The 18,384-nt window shown below is 52.5% G+C and overlaps 1 protein-coding gene across 1 annotated transcript in view; it reads left to right on the forward strand.

Annotated features, from left to right (window-relative positions):
* Nucleotides 1–18,384, forward strand: part of PREX1 (phosphatidylinositol-3,4,5-trisphosphate dependent Rac exchange factor 1) — a gene marked incomplete at its 5' end in the record, with an annotated part of 142,208 nt that overhangs the window by 46,768 nt on the left and 77,056 nt on the right. The window contains one exon of the mRNA XM_080925282.1: nucleotides 17,988–18,059. Within this exon, the coding sequence (XP_080781408.1) occupies nucleotides 17,988–18,059 (72 nt within the window). The remainder of the gene's footprint in view (nucleotides 1–17,987; nucleotides 18,060–18,384) is intronic.

An 18,384-nucleotide genomic window follows, 5' to 3' on the forward strand; every position in this document is an offset into this window, starting at 1 on the left:
TGTGGCTGCTCAGGGGTCACCTGTGCTCTTGGAAGGAACCCTGAGAAAGTCATCGGTTCACCAAGCTGGGCTTGGGATGGGAGGGGTTTCTTCAGTCTGGGGCTGCCCGTCTGGAGTGATAGGCAGTTAGTTCTGTGTAAATCCCCAGGAGTTACCTAAGACACTAGTTTAAAAGTTGGTCTGTTTAGTTTCTTTGTGGGGGTTAGGGTTCTAGTCTGGACACAGGTTTCTTGCCAGAATGTCATTCACATACATTTCCCCAAGCCTTAGGTTGCTTGTCCATGGTCTTACTGGACCTTCTGTGTACCAGAACACTGTTTCTGTGCTGATTTAGCGCTTGTCTTCCTCTGTGCTTTTGAGCGTCACTAATCAGTGATGCTGATGTCACTTTGCCTAACCTCAAGCCACAAAGATATTTTCCCTTTGTTTTCTCTCAAGTTTCATAGTTTTGAAGTTTGCATTTAAATGTGTGATTTTGTGTGTGTGTGTGTGTGTGTGTGTGTGTGTGTGTGTTTGCATTCGTGTGGTATGTAGTGTGTGTATGTGTTGTGTGCCATGTATATGCGTGTGTGTAGTGGGTGTGGGTGTGTGGTATGTATACACATGTGTGTTGTATGTACATGTGTGTGGGGGCATGCCTGCCTGTGTGTTACTTATCGAGCCCAGAGGTCAACTTTGGCTATCTTGGTTTATTTCTCTCCACCTTATTTGGCTTGGTCACCGAGACCCTGGGACCTGCCTGTCTACGTGCTACAGTGTTAGGGTGATAGGTGTGTGCTCCCAGGCCTGGCTTTTTACCTGAGTGCCGTGGGATCTGAACTCGGGTCCTCATGCTTGGGTGGGAATTGCTTTACCCACTGAGTAATGCCCCTCGCCCGTGTGATCCATCTAGAGCCTTGTTTTGTGTGAAGCGCCCCATTTGCAGGATGCGCGTTACTCTGTACTTTTGTCTGTTTGCTGGGGTTCCGTTGGTTGAAGACCGCCTTTCTCTGTCGGCTTCCCTTTGCATCATTTGCTTTAGCTGCATCCTGCCCTAGCGAGAGGCCGCTTGCACGCCTGCTCATTCTCACAGACCCACGCCCTTCCCCTCACACCGGGAGCTGGAATAATTATTATGACTTCGCAGTCATTCTGAAGATTGGGCCGTGGGAGTCCCAATGTTCTTTCTCAAAACCATTTCAGCTCTTCTCATTTCTTTACCTCTTCTTTTAGGCATTTTTTAAAAATCATAAACTAGCAAGGGAGGGGGGTTGTAGTTGGAAAATGCTCTGAAGAACCTGCATGTTTGGTTTCTCCAGTGAAAGCCGGGACGCCTGTCTGTACTTTTGCCCCGTGATGGATTGGAGATCTGCCATTTCAGATCAGTGTCTCCTGTCCCCACTGGTCCTTCTTGTCCTTGTCCTTAGCCTGGCTGGCCTCTTTTTATCCCCAAATGCATGGCTTCCACAGGCACTGGTGTCTAAGTCCCAGGACTCTTTGGATGCCTGGCTGTGGAGTCTGGAGTGCAGATAGCCAAGAGGAAGAAGAGGAGGAAGAAGAGGGGGATGATGGGAGCTGCTAGTGTCAGCCAGGACTCATTTGTGGCCTTGCTTAGTCCTTAGTCCTTGTAGATGGCCTCTCAGAGAGCACTAGTTATCATGTCTGTAGTTTAGAGAGTGTGTGGCATGAAAATCCAGTCTGAGGCATTTTCAGGCTGGTGGTGGAGACAGCCCCTCATCAGCAAATGCTTGCACAAGATCGATTTGACTGCAAGCATGCTTGGAAGAGTCCTGAGCAAGGGGACACCAGCGGATCTCATCCTTCTCCTCTTCCTCTTCTTCCTCTTTGCTGTCTGTGTTCCAGACCCCACAGCCAGAGACATTCCAAGAGTCTCAGCACTTAGCTGGCACCACTGGAAGTTGTTGGGGGAATGAAATGAGATGTGGGCTCTTAGGTTCCACAGGCTGTGCTACTATTGTTATTCTTGCTGTGCTATTCTATGTACTGCTGGGGAGATTGCACATGAGTCTGCGTTGGAGGCGTTGGTCTTCATTCCACAGAGGAGGCATCAGGTGGGCCATGCAGGCTCATGGTGCACAGCTCTGAGATGAGACATGTAACTCAGGCAGGTCCCATGCTCTGTGCCCTGTGGTTCAGGACCCTGTGGGTCATTTTCCTTTAGAGCCGAGTCTACGAACCCTTTCCTGAACCCTCCAAAAGCCACATGTGACCTGTGGGGCCCCAGCTGCAGTTGCCATGGAGTCCAGCTGTCTTCCCATCACACTGTTGCTAGGCAGGCGTCTGGTTGCCAGGTGCTACCTCCTTGGACCCCTTGACTGCCAGAGAGCCTGTATGGGGCTGCTGTGGACTGGGGCCCACATGGTTCTCTTGGTAGAGCTGTAGCCAGGGGAGCTTTTGGGTGGTGCTATCTGAGCAGCCCTGAACTTGGTGTCTAAGTGCCCCAGCTCCAGCATCACTCAGTGAACACCCTGACCCAAGGCTGGGCAGGTCTCAAGTCTTCATCTCATAGATGCGGACAGGGAAGTCTTGTGATGTGAGAGAGGTAGGGCTGTGTCCCTCATTACTGCCAGGGGACTGGTGGCACTGCCCAAGATGGGGGTGTGCTTTGCCTTGCACACTGAGGGCTCTGAGGAGGGCTAGGGGCATCTTTCCTTTCTGGTGACCTTCCATGGTACTTGGTGTGTAGCCCTCCTTAGGGCTGGCCTGTCTTGCTTGGAATAGACTTCTTTTCCTGTGGTCAGGCAGATGCTCGTCCCTCAACTTCATCCCTGATGCCCCTACTGCTCCTTGGCTCTGCTTTCCAGCTTTGCTCATACCTGGGGCAGGCCGCTGCCCCAGAGCCCCTGCTTGGCCTGGGCTCCCCACTGCTACCCCGGGGCTTCTTCCCTTCTTTGGTCTTCTTGTCTGAGATCCTTCCTGGCCATAGCATGAAAGCAGCTTCCTCCCGCCTCTTTCCGCTCTTGTCTCTCTCCTGCCCTGTACGGGTCCATAGAGTGGTGCTTTTGCATCTTGTTCAAGTTCTGTCCCCAGGGCTGAGACCACAGTGCCACCCTCTTGGGTAGTAGCAGGAGGCTGCATACTTGCCTGGAGTCTGACTTCTGATCTCACAGAAAATACCAGCAGGACAGCCTGGACTGGGGCCTAAGCTGGCCTGCTGTGTTAGCTGTTGGTGAAGCCACTCCTGGCTCTCTAGCTCTCCATCTGAAGCTGGCATGGGGAGAGGTGACAGTGACAGAAACACTCTTTGTCTTGGGCAGGAGCTAAGGCAGAGAGCTAGCAGCTCAGGGTCTCTTAAAAGAGACAGCTCTGGGATTCGAACCTAGCTCTGTGTGAACCCTGGAAGCCCTTATTTCTGGGCCCCATTCATAATAAATAAGACATGGGGGTGGCCTGATGGGGAAGGCAGAGGATACCCCCAAATAGCAGCTATCACCCCTACCTTCCCATGTGCCCAGCCTACCTCTTGGTCTCCTGGCTTCTGCTGCTAGCTGGCTCTTCCACACAGCCTGCCTTGGAGGTGCCTGCTTGCTGGGTCCCCTTGCTCAGACCTCTTCCAAGCACGCTTGCAGCCAGATCGATTTTGTGCACGCATTTCATTTGCCGACATGTCTCCACCACCAGACTGAAAATGCCTCAGATTGAACTTTCATACCACACACTCTCCAAACCACAGCCTGCCCTGTTTTTGTAAAAGTGACTCTAGTCGGGCTGGAGAGATGGCTCAGTGGTTAAGAGCACTGACTGCTCTTCCAGAGGTTTTGAGATCAAATCCCAGCAACCACATGGTGACTCACAACCATCTGTAATGAGATCCGATGCCCTCTTCTGGTGTGTCTGAAGACAGCGGCCATGTACTTATATATATTATAATAAATAAATAAATCTTTAAAAAATAAAGTGACTCTGGCCTAACTATGTTGGAGGCCAGAGGCCAGCCTTTATCTTTCTCTTCTTCTTAGTAAGTTACAGGGACTCTGCCTTCAGAATTGTTCTACCATTGCCTCCTGCTTCCTCCCAGTCTCTCCTCCACACTCAGCCTGGTCTCTTGCCTGCCTAGACCTGCTCTGTGACTCCCACCGCACCCAGAGGAGAATCAGACCCTTGCTTGGGCCCCAGGGTGCTGCAAATTGTGCTCCTGCTGGGTCTCTGGGTTCATGTTTTCCTGTCATTCCCGCTTCCGTAATTCAGCCTCACTGTGCTTGGATCTCGGGTGGGCTGGGCCATCTCGGGACCTTGGCATGTACAGCTTGTTCTGTGTCAAGAACAGTCTCCCTACATTCCCACAGTGGATTCTTCATTTCATTATCAGCTTGGATGCTCCTGGTTTTGTTTCTTGTTGTCCCTGCTTAGCCACATCATGCTTACTTGTTAAGGTTACATTCAGGGCTGTTCTCAAGTCCTCTGTGGCTTTCCACACTAGGTTTCCAGAGTCTCTCACTGAACTCGGAGCTTGCTGCTTCAATTAGACTGGGTGGCCAGCAAGTCTCTCTCCCATAACCCCAGCACTGGGGCTACACAGACTGTTACTTAATCCAGCCTTTAAGTGGGTCCTGTGGATTTGAAACTCAGGTCCGGCAGACACTTTTTCTACTGAGCAATCAGGCCAGCTTTTAATTGTGCTTTTCACACACACACACACACACACACACACACACACACACACACCACACACACACACACACACACACACACACACACACACACACACGAGCGAAGGAAGGAAGGAAGGAAAGAAAGATAATGCATCTTTCATATAAAGTTGAAATGATCCCAGAAACTGTAAGAGCCAGTGTTATGATAAGCCTTAGGTTTATGGTTCCACAGGGCAGCACCTGCCATTAATTCCAGGACTCAGAAGATAACAGGAAACTCTGAATTCAAGGCCAACTTGACCAACCTAGTGAGCTCCAGGCTAGCCAGGGGCTGCGTGAAACCCTGTTTGAAAACAAACAAGAAAGTGTAACAATAGCAGACCTTAATCAAAGCAGAGCCCCCTAGGGTTCACCTCCTTGGGCCTGCTGAGTGTGGAGAGTACAGTGATGGGAGCCGGGAACATGGGAAGATGGAGCAAAGTCTTACGGTGAGCCGATACCTCAGCTGACACTGAGATGAGTTAGCTGTGCAGGTGCCTAGACTGGGCTGAGGGGCTCACTGGTGCAGAAGCCCTGTGATGTGAGGGGGTAGCCAGTGCAGAAACGCTGCGATGCGTGCCTGCCAGGTCATGTTTCTGGGCGCGCTCACATAGGGTGGGGGGGGGAGTGCGCAGATGTTGGTGGATATGTGTGGTGAGTAGGAGACCCATGTTATAACCATAGACTCCCAGCTCTACCAACACCAGTCTCACCCTGCACAGTCCCTGTCTTTCCTTCTCTGTCACCCAGCCTTTTCCTTGTTTGCTTCAGAATCTAAGAGCAGACAGATTTCCTGTTCCCCCTTTTCACAGAGGTAACCCATGAGGAGGGTGGCTTGTCTCTCAACAAAGGGCCCTAAGTCATAGTTCCAGTGGAGGCCAGCTTCAGACATGGCTCAGCCCACATCACTATCTGGGAGTAGGTCGGTGACTCAGGAACCACCTCCTCCTTCTCTTAAAGCCTCTTCATGCAAGTGAGTGCTTAATCCCGTTGCTCAGTGCTGCATGGTACTTGTATGCATCTCACCGAGGATCAAGCATATCTCCAGTGGTCAGAGCAGCTTCCCCGGCCCATAGAGAGGCTATGTCTAGGCCATGTTCAGGAACCAGGGCAGCAGGTCTTGAAGAATGATGGTAGCAGTGTCCTTGTTGTGCAGATGGGGGACCAAGTCTCAGAGAGAAAGGGTCGGTCACTTTGAATCTCCAGCCCTCAGTGCGTCTCTGAATTGATGCTGTGTATGGGGGAGGCAGGCCCAGGGAAAGGGGTTCTCTCCTTCTTTCCCTCACTCATTTTGTATTCCTTTCCTCTCATTCATGTACCCACCATCTGTCTGTCCATCCATCCATCCATCCTCCATCTCTCTATCCATCTATCTTTTCTTCCAGTCATTCATCTATTTATATATCAATTTGTTCACCTAGTTACACACCTACTTATCCAACCATCCATCCATCCATCCATCCATCCATCCATCCATCCATCCATCCATTCTTCCATCCATCCATCCTTCCATCCATCATCCATCCATCCATCTATCCATTCATCCATCATCCATCCATCCATCTATCCTTTTCCCATCTCATCTCACCCACCCACCCATCAACTCACTGAAAGGTATCATACCAAGTGCTGCTGACTGCCAATTGTAAATCAAAATGTGAACGAGGAGAAAGTGATCCTGGACCTTCCTGTGGCTCCAGGATGCCCCAGGCTGGGCTGGGGGAGCCACCCTTTATTGATCAAGGGACTCAAGGTGTAGTTTCAGCTGTGGTGGTGTGCTATGCATGTACACAGGATGTGGGAGTTGAAAAGGCCATCCCTGTCCAGAGCTGCACTAGGAGCGGGTGGCCTACTAAGGGAGTCTGCAGGTGGGGAGTGTTGCTGCAGGCCTTGGAGAAGCAGCTGGGTCCTGCAGCCTCAAGGAAAGAACAGTGCTATGTACGGTGCATCGCCGTGGTTGAGCGTTAAGAGAGGGTTCCTTGGCCTTGCTGGCCACTGTTTGTTTGTTTGTTGATACAGGATTTCTCTGTGTAGCCATGACTGTCCTGGAACTCCATCTGTGTAGACCAGGCTGGCTTTGCACTCACAAAGCTCTGCCTGCCTCTGCCTCTTGAGTGCTGGGATTAAAGTCCCACACCGCCTTGCCAGCTCTGCTGGCCAGTGTTTCCCAGCAGGCTACTTGCTTTTCCCTCCCCATGACTGTAAGAAGTCACCATCAAGTTCGGGCTTAAAACAACAGAAACGTGTCACACAGTTCTAGAGGTCAAAAGTCTGGACTATGCCCTAGGAGCTACAGGCAAGTTGTCAGTAGGCTGGTTTTCCTTGTTCTGCCTTTCCAGCTTTTAGAAGCTACTCAGAGTCCAGTTTGTAATTTTATTCAGACTCAGCGTCTGACCCTTGACCTCATACCTGCCTCATCCCTTCAGGTCCTTGAGTGACCTTGGGCCCACAGACAGTCCAGGTGCATTATGGATTTCAAGGCTATTTCCTCCATCCCATAGTTGGGAGCTCCCCATCAGCCTGCTGGCTTCAGAGGCCCAAGGCTGGTGGCTTCCAGAGGGCCACATGCTGTGTACAATCTCTGAGCCCCTTGATCTTCCTTTACCCTGGTCGAGGAAGGTGAGGCTTGTGTAGACCCTGGGGACAAAGAACCTGTTCAGAGCCTGGGGGAATGGCATTTATGCCACTGCCTTCTGGAGTCAGGGCGGGCTGTGAGTGACAGTTGAAACTGGGCCAGAGTGGAAGCTGTGGAAGGCCACTGCCTAGATGCTAGATAACCCAGAGGTTGGAGCTCAGCTAAGTCCACTTGGCAGGATGCTCTGTTGGCCTCAGCCATTGGAAACCCCAGTCTTCCTTTCTGTACAGTGGGGTGAGGCAGTGCCAGGGAAGCCACGGCAGCTTTGCTCACACCTTGAGCTGCAGCAGTTCTGGAGACCTTGCTCTGTATGCAGGAGCTTCTGCTGCTTCAGAATCCCTTCCAGCGGCCACAGCTGCCACAGCAGAAAGCAAACAGGGAAGCCTCCAGCCGCGTGGGCGCCACCCCCTCCTGCCCTGTTTGGAGTCACACTGTTTTCATCTTCTGTCTGTGCACTGTTTCCTGGTTCTCCACAGTCCCCTGTAGATAAAATGTGGGGCCTGTTCGGGGACAATTGTTTGGGGAGATGGGGGGAAAAAAGCTAACCCTTGGACCTGGGCGTGGGGGCTCCCAGAGCAATTGTCTCAGATGTCAAATGTCAGCTCCATTGAGAGCAGCAATTCCATTGTCCCAAAGTGCAGAAGGAATGGGACCCAGGAGGCCACCCGCCCCGCCCTGGGCTCTGGGGCCCTGGAGTGGCTGGCTCTGCTTTGTCCTTGCATTCTGGCAGGAAATGCCACCTACAGCAGGCCTGTTCCCAGACATTGCTGGCTTGTGAGCTTGTGACACTTGCTCCCAGCCACCTGCTGCCACACTGGCTTCTGTGGTGTGCTCCAGGCTCTTCAGGGTGCTTTTGTCTGCTCTGTCTCTCTGGGCAGCGGGCCTTGGTTTGGTTGTTGACAGTGTGTCGCTGTATTCTGCATGTAACGGTCCCCTGGACTGCGTTTGAGCAGCCAGGGTTTGGTCATCACGACCTCTGCCAGATGCAAGGATATTTCCTCACCGGAAAAGAAGTCACGGGAGGGAGCCGAGACAGAGAGAGGGTACTGTTCCTTGTTCCCATTCTCAGGCAAGGCCCGGAAAGGCTGCTGGGACACACAGAAGGCTAGGGCACAGTTAGTACTTGAACCCCAGATGTTTGTTCTGGTGGCAGCTCAGTCTTCAGGCTGTGGCTGATCCTAGGCAGATACCTAGGTAGCATCTGGAGGCAGATCTGGTTGTCTGGCTAGAGGGGGGAAGCCAGGGAAGCCACCAAACGGTCTCCATAGCCGAGATCTGCCCCACACATGGGCTCCACCATGCCTCTTTAGGCAATCACAGGTCAAGGACCTGGGGTGGAGAACCTCAGTCTTTCTTCATCTAACTGGGGTGACCCCCATTGTTCACAGGAACAAGAAACGGAAGGGCTCAAAGGAAAAGGGAGGAGCTGTTGTCTGAGTAGGAGGGACTCCAGAGTTAGGTTATAGATCTAGGGGATTAACAATGAGGAGACTGAGCAAGAAAAGGTCTGTGCTCCATTAGTGATGTCTGTCCTGGTGTGTGGGGGTTTCTATTAGCCATGTCTGTGTAGGAGAGATCCTACAGTGAATGTGTCAGACCAGAAGACTAAGGGAGCTTGCCCTGGGGGAAGGTGGTTGCTGCACAGGCCCCAGCTACGTGAAGCCTATGTGCCCATTATCCCAAAAAGAAGCTAGGGTTGGGGCATCTGTATTTAAACTTAGGCACAAAGCCTCAGGGCTCAGCTAAAGAGGGTGTGAGCTGCCATTGACTGGGCCTTGGCAGGGGAGGGGTGGGTGGGGTTCTGTGGGGAGAGATTGCTTCCCCTCTGCGGCCTCCCCTCCCCCACTGTTGTGTGGCTCACAGCAGGTTGTAGCAACTTGGGTTTTGCTTCAAGTTCCTCTTTGGTGGGCCACAGGGTGGGTGTCCCCCATCAGGGTCTGGATAGGAGATGGGGTAAAGGGAATCGGGGTGGGCCTGACATCTCTCCTGTGGGCTTCACCCTAGGCTCTGGCCTACAAAACCCTAAATAGATGAACCAATAAATTGATTTGCAAATACAAGTAGTGTCTCTGGTTGTAACTGCCCTCTAGCAGGGCTGTGGAGGGGCAGGTGCTTCAGACTGGACAGGCTAGGAAGCCCTAGGGCCTCTGCCTAGAATGCCCTTCCCCCCAGGTACTTGGAGAACTCCCTATCTGTCTGCCCAAACACCAGCCCCTCCGACAGCCTGTCTCTCATCTGAGCAACTGTCTATTCACACAGCCAACCCACTGGTTCCAGGAAGTCTTGGCAGTGCGCGGGTCACCTTTACAGTGTTGAGTCAGAGGTGCTGGGTGCTTCCCAAGGCCGGGGTGGGGACAGTCTCCTTGGCATGGGCAATGGGGTGTAGGGGTGGCAGGTGGCTTTCTTGTTGATGACAGGCCACACTGTTCTCTGTCACTGTAGGAGATTTGGGGAGATAGTTCGGGCTGAAAAACACAGACTACAAAAGGTACCACTAATCTAGACCTAGTGGTATGGGCCGGTATCCCTGCTATTTGAGAGGCTGAGGCAGGAGAATTACAAGTTCTCAGCCTTCGTGGCCTACAGAATGAGTTCAAGGCTAGCCTGGACAAGCTGGTGAAACCTTGCTGTATCGATTATTTAACTGTTGCTATGCCAGCATACCATGACAACAGTAACCCTAAGGAAGGGAAGGTTCACAATTCTAGCAGTCATGGCGGAGAGGGCCTGGTGTGTGGCAGCCACCCACGTTGCATCCGCTGTCAGGACATTTGGAGAGGAACACCGTCCTCAGCATGCTTTCTCCTTTATGCAGGCCAACACCCCAGCCCATGGAATGATGCCTGCCCCCCCACATTCAGGATGGGTCTTCCTGCCTCACTCTTAACCTAACATAATCCTTCATTGGGCATGCTTAGTGACATTCTCCTAAGGTGACTGACTCTACATCCTGTCAAGTCAGCAGTCAGTAGAGTAACAGTTGTACTACCACAGGAGCTGAGTGGAGAGCCTGGGCTGTAGCTCAGTGGTAGAGCGCTTGTCTAGTGTGTTGAGGTCCTGGGCTCAGTCATCACCACTGCAAACAAGTGAGCCACACAAGTCCAAACAGGATGGGGTGCATGTGGCCATGCTGGCGGTGTGGTCGTGCCGGGTATCTAGCTCCTTAATGGTGGTCGACAGATGTCCGAAGCTTTCTCAGGAAGCACGGTGCCCGGAGCCCGCAGACCTCTGTAATCTGCAGACGGGGTGTGACGGGGCTAGATGCCCTCCTATGGTTGCTTGTGTGTATTTTATGTGCCTGCATTGCTCTGGTGTGTCACGTGCTAGTAGAGCACTCACTCTCTCTGATTCATAGAGGAAACTGAGGCCTGGGGTGGGGTGAGTCACTGCCCTTCCCCCTTCCCCCTTCCCCCTTCCCCCTTGTGTCAGAGGAAGAGCTAGACGTTTATGGCCTGCTCGGAGCTGCTCAGTGTTTGTTCCTGGCCCTGTCAGGCCCCTTTCATGGCATGTGTGAGGCCAGTTTTTCTGAGCCAAAAAATGAGATGCGACCTTCTGTGCTCCCCTGTCCCTGGTCATTGCTCAAGCTAAGGGATTGTGACTGGCTCTTCTCCGTTCATTAAATGGACTTCTGTGTCATGAAATGGTCATTACATGGCTGTCCTGCGCCAGGGTCGTGGGGAGGAGGCGTCGCTATATTGTGAGTGATGGGATAGCGTGTCATTTGTAAGGTCTTTGTGCTGTGTTCATGGTTCCTGATCCTCATTGGACCCAAACCAGGTTTGTGAGGGGGTGGTATGTAGGACTGGGGTCTTTGCAGGACTTACTGGGTGTCTAGGGGGTCTTCCCTATTTGTCTGGCTGTGGGGGTCTGCTTGGAGCAGACTATGGCAGTTCCTCTGCTGTCTTATAGGGCTGGTTTATTATTGTTAAAGGCATGGTTTATTCTGACTTTGTTGCCAGAGTGCTATTGGTCCATGATCCTCTGCTTCCTTAGACCCTTGACTGTCAGAGCACCGTGGAGATTGAGTCCCATGGGCATCTTGCTTTCTTTGTGCTTGGTGTGAGGTGGGGGTGCCCCCACCATCTCTCTCAGGTTTCACCATATGTCGAGTGAGGTCACCCCAGCTGAGGTGTAGGTGTCCTTGGGGACAGCAGTCCCTGTCCCCCAGCAGCTCAAGTTGCCATTGTCTCTCTCCAGGAATGAGTGCAGAGCTCTGCTCTGCTCTGCAGGGAGAGCTCTATCCTCCCTGGGCTGGGGCCGTGGTTCCAGACAGATGGCAGAGGTCCCCAGGCAGCTGCTGGCTGCTTTGAAAGCCAGGGCCATCTGTGGCCCACAGTTACTCACGTGAGATGCACATTTGGACTGGGTTCTCCATATCAGGCCAGACCACCACATCCTAGCCCTGTGGCTCTAAGTGACACTTCACAGTTGGGCACCCTCAGTTCCCCTGTTCTGTAAAATGGGCACACAGGAGAGGTCCTCCCCCCTGGAGCTGTAGGGTTCAGGGACATGTTGCTCTTGGTGGCGCACCCCTGCAGCCCCAGCTGCTTAGGAGGTTGAGGCAGGAGGATCGCTTGAGCCTAGGAGTTCGAAGTCAACCCATGTGGCAAAAAGAGACCCAAGACCTGCTCTTAAAACAAAAGAAAAGTAAAAATAAAATCAGAACAAACCAAAACCACGCTGGCCAGTCACAGGGTTCTAGGTGTGCTACTCAGTAAATCCCCCAGATTGCTTCTTGGTTCTCACCCTCCTCCCTCCCAGTCCTCCTCCTTGCCTGGAGTTTCCTCAGGCCACACTATGATCGAGGCACAGTACAGGCAGAGACAACCATGAATGAACTTATACCCTGTACCTCCCTCCAGTGAAGGTGGGGTGGGCGTGGAGCACAGGTGCCCCGTGCAGAGCCTCAGGTCCCAGCCGTCTGTTGTCGGGCATGTCGCAGAATATGCCCCTTCTGGACAGGAGTGATAGCACTCTTTATTGTGTGTGTCTGAGGGGTATCTCCCATCCACTTGGCCATGGGGGGGGGGGATCTTAAAGGTAGAACACATCAGACAGTGAGTCCCAAGGCCCTGGGGAAGACGGGCTTGAAGGAGGCTATGAAGTTGGTGCTGAGTGGTTGGCATGGGGGCAGAACAATCTCATTTTCCCAGGGTCATGTAGACAGGTCAGTCTTCTGTCTGGGTTGTGATGGTGCCTCCTGAGAAAGCCTCTTTAGGCCCCATGGCTGTGGCAGACATCTATCTTCCTGCTCGGTACACCTCTGGGGACCTTGAAGACATATGCACTGTGTGTCCCAAGAGTCCATGGGGCCGCTGTCCTTGTTTAGGTTTTTGCTCTGTGGTTTTAGGTTGGGTGACATCCTGGCTCTTTGTCCTCTGGGGCTCAGTTTACCTCATCTGTAGAATGGGCAGACAGGGAGGCCTCCCTTATAATCTGAAGCCTTGCTGTGTCAACCATTGAGAGCTTATACAATTTTCTTCCTCCTTCTCCTCCTTCTCCTTGGTGGCGGGGAGAAGGGGGCACTGTTCGATTGAGTTTGAGTCAGTTAGGCTGTAGATCAACCAAGTGGTCATTAGTCAGGAGTCTGTGTCCTTAATCTTTGTCTAGCCAATTTACTCTGGAGCAGTTTGCACACCTGAGTCAGGCAGCCTCTCTGTCCCCAAGGGGACTCACACACACCGGAGCCTGGCAGATGGAGCCACTCTCCCAGAATAATTCACCCCGCACCTTGGGGATGTGCTCTCGGAGGCCTCAGTGACACGGGGACACTTGACCTTGGTACAGTATTGGCGGTACAGAAGTCACTCATGTTTGTGATTAGACCGGGAAAGAAGCAGCGGGGGGTGGGGCGTCCCCCATAAGCACACATGACCCATTCAGAGAGGTGGCCTCGCTAGGAAGGCACACCAGAAAGCTTGGGAGTGTCGGGAGAGACAGTCGTTTGCGTTGTGGAACAAGTCACCTTGTGGAGCCATCCACACCTCTTGCCATGTGGGGAGGTGGCCCTTTACCTTCTAGGCAATAGGTTGGGAGGTAGAGGTTCCAGGAAGCAGGGCTCTTGATGCACAAGTATTCAAGGTCCCCAGAACTATGGCGGAGCAGGACAAAGGGGTGTGATTGATTAGTGATGTCTGCTGCAGCCACAGGAGGGCAGGAGGCAGACTGTGGACTTGCTGTTCCCAGCAAGTGATTCCACCACCTCCCCTTCAGTGGGGTGTGACCTGCTCTGGTTCTTCATCGGTCTGTGGGCCAGCTCCTGCCAGGTATGGCTGACACCTGTTCCCAGTCTGCCCTGCAGATTGAGGAGGTCTCTGAGCCCAGAGATGTCACCTGGCACTGCTTATGAGCACAGGTTGGGTTAAAGCCTGCGTGGGATCCAAGAGCGTGGTGTCGGTGTGACGGGTGCCCGGGGGCACCTTCTGCAGCAGGTCCGCCCTTCCCTGCTTTGGAGTTTGTGTTCACACGGTATCGTGGCTAACACAGGCTCATCCCTGTGCATGCTGCTGGGACCCCGTGTTCTCAGTCACTTGTGACTGTGGCTCAGACCAGTGTCCCCGGGTCCCTAAGTACAGCTGGTCAGCCTTTCAAGAGCCTGGCCTGGCTAGAGTTTGTCTAAGCTGTGTAGCTATGAACCTACCATTTCCTACATCTTTGGTGTATGTCCTAATTGCTGTTATTATTGGAATGAGGGGACAAGATGGATGCTGAGGGATTGGGTGGACCAGCAGTGGACAGGGCCCTGGGGAGTCACAGAGAGCGTCTCAGGATGGTGTCTTGTTTCGGGGAAGTCCCTAAGAGGTGAACTGCAGTCATCTTAAGTGTTCTACTGCCAGAAGGCCGTGGGCAGAGTCACTTAGAGGTTCTCTCAGCAGCCTCACAGACAATACCAGTACCGCCTGCAGGGTGGTGGTTGTGGGGCTGCTGTGTCTGCGCCCAGAACCCCCGCTGGCACATTCTTTCCGGGTCAGGAGCTGTTCTCGGTGCCCATTGCTCGTCATGTTGGCTTGTGTGCACATCCTCTGTGGGTGGCCCGAGCCTCCCATTGACCCAGCACAATAGTAGTAGCCCAGCTCGTGTGAAGAAACCAGGACAGGAAGCTCCATCTAGGTCAGCCCAGTGCTGCTCAAACTTCCTGCCCGCCTGCCTGGGCGCCTGTGCTGGGCAGGGCCACCTTTGTCTGCCTGTCTGGGTGACCTCGGACCAGCACCCCAGGCCTAGCTGCCGCATCCTCTAGGAAACTTTGCTCCCAGCCATTCCTACTGTGTCCTTTCAAAAGTTCAACTGTTCGGGGGCTTGAATCAAGGCTCCTGCCCCGTGTCAGGCCCCTCATGCCTTCGTTTGACTTCCCAGTGTCTACTGTGAACCAGGCTCTGCTCTCGGCCATGAGGGTCCAACTGTGAGCAGAGCTGTGACATCCCTCCTTACTGCCTTACTGCCACTTTATCCTGTTACATTGACAAGACACACACACACACCAACACACATACACACTGATACTAATACACACATGTGCACATACATGCACACCCACACACTACCCACACAAACGCACTGATACACAGATACATACTCTCACACAGACACACACACTGATATACATCACACACAAATACACACTATCCACACACACATATATATACTGATGTAATCACACACATACACTCGGACACATACATGTGCATACTACATACTGACAAACACATACTGATACACACTCTCATACATAGACACTGATACACAACACATACACATACACACTGACACACACATACTCAAAATCACTCTAATCCCCATATTTGGGAGAGTAAACTAAGATTCAGAGAAGCTGATTCACTTTCCTGAGGTCACACAGCAGGATAGAGGAAGAGCTGTGGTTTAAACCCATACCCAGTGGTTCCCAAAGCTGACCTCGGTAGAGATTAAGATTTCTAGCTTCACTCCTATTTTATCATAGCTGGTTTGACTCTTCAAAGTTGGTGTATGTTTTTTGAGCTCATTTTTTTTTTTTTTAAAGAAAAATTCAAAATAGGGAGGTAATGACCTCAGGGGACAGGAAGGGCTTCTTGAAGAGGTGAGTAGTGCTTAAGGCCTGAGAAATAAGGTGGAGCTGGCTCAGAGCAGAATTGGAGGGGAAACATGTTGGCAAGAAGAACATATGCAAAGGTCCTGCGGCAGGCTTGAGAGCGTAGCTCCAAGTTTGGGAGGATGGCATGCCATGGGAGATCTGGACTTTAAAACAAACAAAAACCCAAGGGTGTTAGACGCTTTCCTTCTTGCTGAGACACAAGACTTGACCAGAGTAACTTAAGACAGGAGGAGTTTGCTTTGGTTTGCTGTTCAAGGGTATACCCATTATGGAGTGTGCATGCGCATGCGCGTGTGTGCGTGTGTGTGTGTGTGTGTGTGTGTGTGTGTGTGTGTGTGTGTGTGTGTGTGTGATGGCGGGAGGAGTCTGTGCAGCCCACCATAGGGGGTTGAGTGGGGGGTGGGAGCACCTGATGTTAAGCAGCAGAGAGAGCTAACACTGGTGCTCAGCCGGCTTCTGCTTCTTTCTGGCACCCCAGCCCGTGGATGGTGTCCCACACACAGAGGCACCAGTGTGAATGTGGCTCCTTGGTGATTTTAAGTCAAGATCTTTTTCTTTTTAAAGCAAATTTTATTGACATGAGTGTTTTGCCTCCATGTCTGTGTGAGGGTGTCAGATCCCCTAGAACTGGAATCACACAGACTGTGAGCTGCCGTGTGGATGCTGGGATTTGAACCCCAGCCCTCTGGAAAACAGCCAGTGCTTTTAAGCACTGAGCCACCTCTCCAGCCCCCTCAAGTCAAGATCTTAAGCTTCATAGCGGGAGTCTTGGAGAATAAAGCTGAGTAGTGACTGGTTCTGGTCTGTGCATCTTAAGGGATCTTGAGGGGTGAAGAGGTTGAACCCTGAGGAGGCAGAGGAGTCATTGACCATGCGGGCTGGGACTGAGGGACTATGGGGAGCTAGGACTGAGAACACCATGGTTGGGGGTGCATGTGGGCCTGGCCTGGTAGATGGGGTTTCTTGATGTCTGTACACCCTGGGAGCCAGGTGGACCAGTAAAGTGATAGCACTTAAAGTTCGTCACTACCCATTGTCTCCCGGGGTCTTGTAGGTGGGAACAGGAACCCCTGGCCGTGTGCACTAGCTCATACTGCTGTGTGAAGACCCTGATTATTCGGGGATGCTGTGGGTACCAGTCCAGGTGACAGAAAAGGATATGACAGCCGAGTTAAAGGGCCAGCAACCCCTCTGCCACCTGCTTCTGCCTCCCCCATAACAGTACACTCCCTGCTATCTTCCTGAGACATCTCCTTAGACAAGCGTGGTAGGGTAGGGCACGCTCTTAATTAACTCAAGGCAGGGAGACCACACACTGTCTCATGGTTAGTCCCCTTGGGTCCTTGCTGTAACCAGATGCGAGACAGGTTGATAGCTGACTGGTCCCCTGGGCTGGGACATTTTCTCAAGGGTCTCTCTGTGACTGCTGCCTAGTTAACTGGGGCCAGGATTCACATCCTGAGCCGGAAGTCTTTGTGGGGGACTGGCCTCAGTTTCTCTTAGGTGCTGACTTAGGTCTCTCTTTCCCTCCGTGTTCTTTGCATCCTTAGCCAACTCTGGCCCCCACAGTAGCTCCCTGTCTGCCCTTTCTGCCTGCTCTGTCCCACCACTAACAAATCTCTTCATACACTGCACATCCTCAACTCTTATGCTGGACCCATGACATCTGCTCTTTCCTAATGACAGGGTGTCTCTCTAGAACTCCAAAGGACCCATCTACAATCCCAGCACCAGGGATATAGAGGCAGGACTGAGTTTTAGGCCAGCCAAAATATTAGGAAGGTTGGGGGAGGGGTTGAGGAAGGAAAAGTAAATTGGGAGGCATGTGAAAACTTCCAATGTTGGTTCAAAAAGGAGGGGTGGTCTAGAGATGCAGCCCAGTGGTGGGGTACCTGTCTAGCATGCCCAAAGGCCTGGAATTTTATCTCAGCATCCTGCAAAAACCCACTGTCCCATCTGGTGACATTGGCTGGTCATCTTCTCACCTAGCCCCATGTGCAAGGGGACAGGCTTGTACCTCTGCACCTATGTGAGTGCTCAGGCAGCTTGGAGTGTCCTGTGTGCTGCTGTTCTAATGTGTGAAGGGGAGAAACGGTGTGAACAGTTGTGTGTGCACATGAGCACACGCCGTGCATGTGACACCTGTGGTACCAGGAGCTGAGGTTCCCATGGGGGACAGTGAGGGCTTCAGTGGGTAGGGCTGGGGTATAAAAGAGATGAGTCATGTTCTTGACATTTTATGGATTTTTCTTTTGAGTCATATGAATACCTTGAAGCTTAAAAGGAAAACACCAGAAAAAGGGTGGTGATTGTTGAGAGGTATTTGGGTGAGCAAGCGAGTCTTAATGTGCCTCTTTGGGCTGTAGATTCCAGGGGGCCTGGGGCTCTGTATTGTTAGCTCCCCACAGGGTCAGACATTGTAGATAATTCATAAACCTTTGGCTGAGCAAGAAGTTGGGGGCGGACAGCCCAGGAAAGTAGCCTGTCAGCAGGAGAGCTTTGAAGTCCTTGCCTCTGTATGAGACTGGGCAACCTTTAAGGTCCTGGTCATCATTTGAACTCTTGTCCCACTGGCAGGGGCCTCCGGGTGGGAGACATGGTCACTCAGCTCTGCTTGCTTTTCTTTCCACAGGCGTTCCTACAGCGCATCCGGCAGAATGTGGCTGACTCTGTGGAGAAGGGCCTCACGGAAGAGAATGTCAAGGTGAGGACTCCCGTTGCTGCTGCTGCTGGCCCTGCTTCATCTAGGTGGCTCTGAACTCCCCTGCACTGCCTGCCTCCGACCCCCAGCTTGCTCTCAGCAGCCCTGGCACTGTCTGCCTCCACCAGGAAGGAGGAAGAAAGGTTGCGTTCCAGGCCCCCATTTTCCAGTTCAGACTTGGTGTGGCCTTTGCCTTCTCTCTGTCCTCCTGTCTAGTTTGGTGCCTCTGGAAAATCCCTTCCCAAATGACTTGAGAGCCTAACGTTGCCTGCTGCCGCAGTGGGCATGGGCCATCAAGACAGGCCACATGAGTCACTGGGCCAGCTCC

The sequence above is a fragment of the Micromys minutus genome (genome assembly GCF_963924665.1).
Source record: "Micromys minutus genome assembly, chromosome: 11".
In the NCBI taxonomy this organism is placed as follows: Eukaryota; Metazoa; Chordata; class Mammalia; order Rodentia; family Muridae; genus Micromys; species Micromys minutus.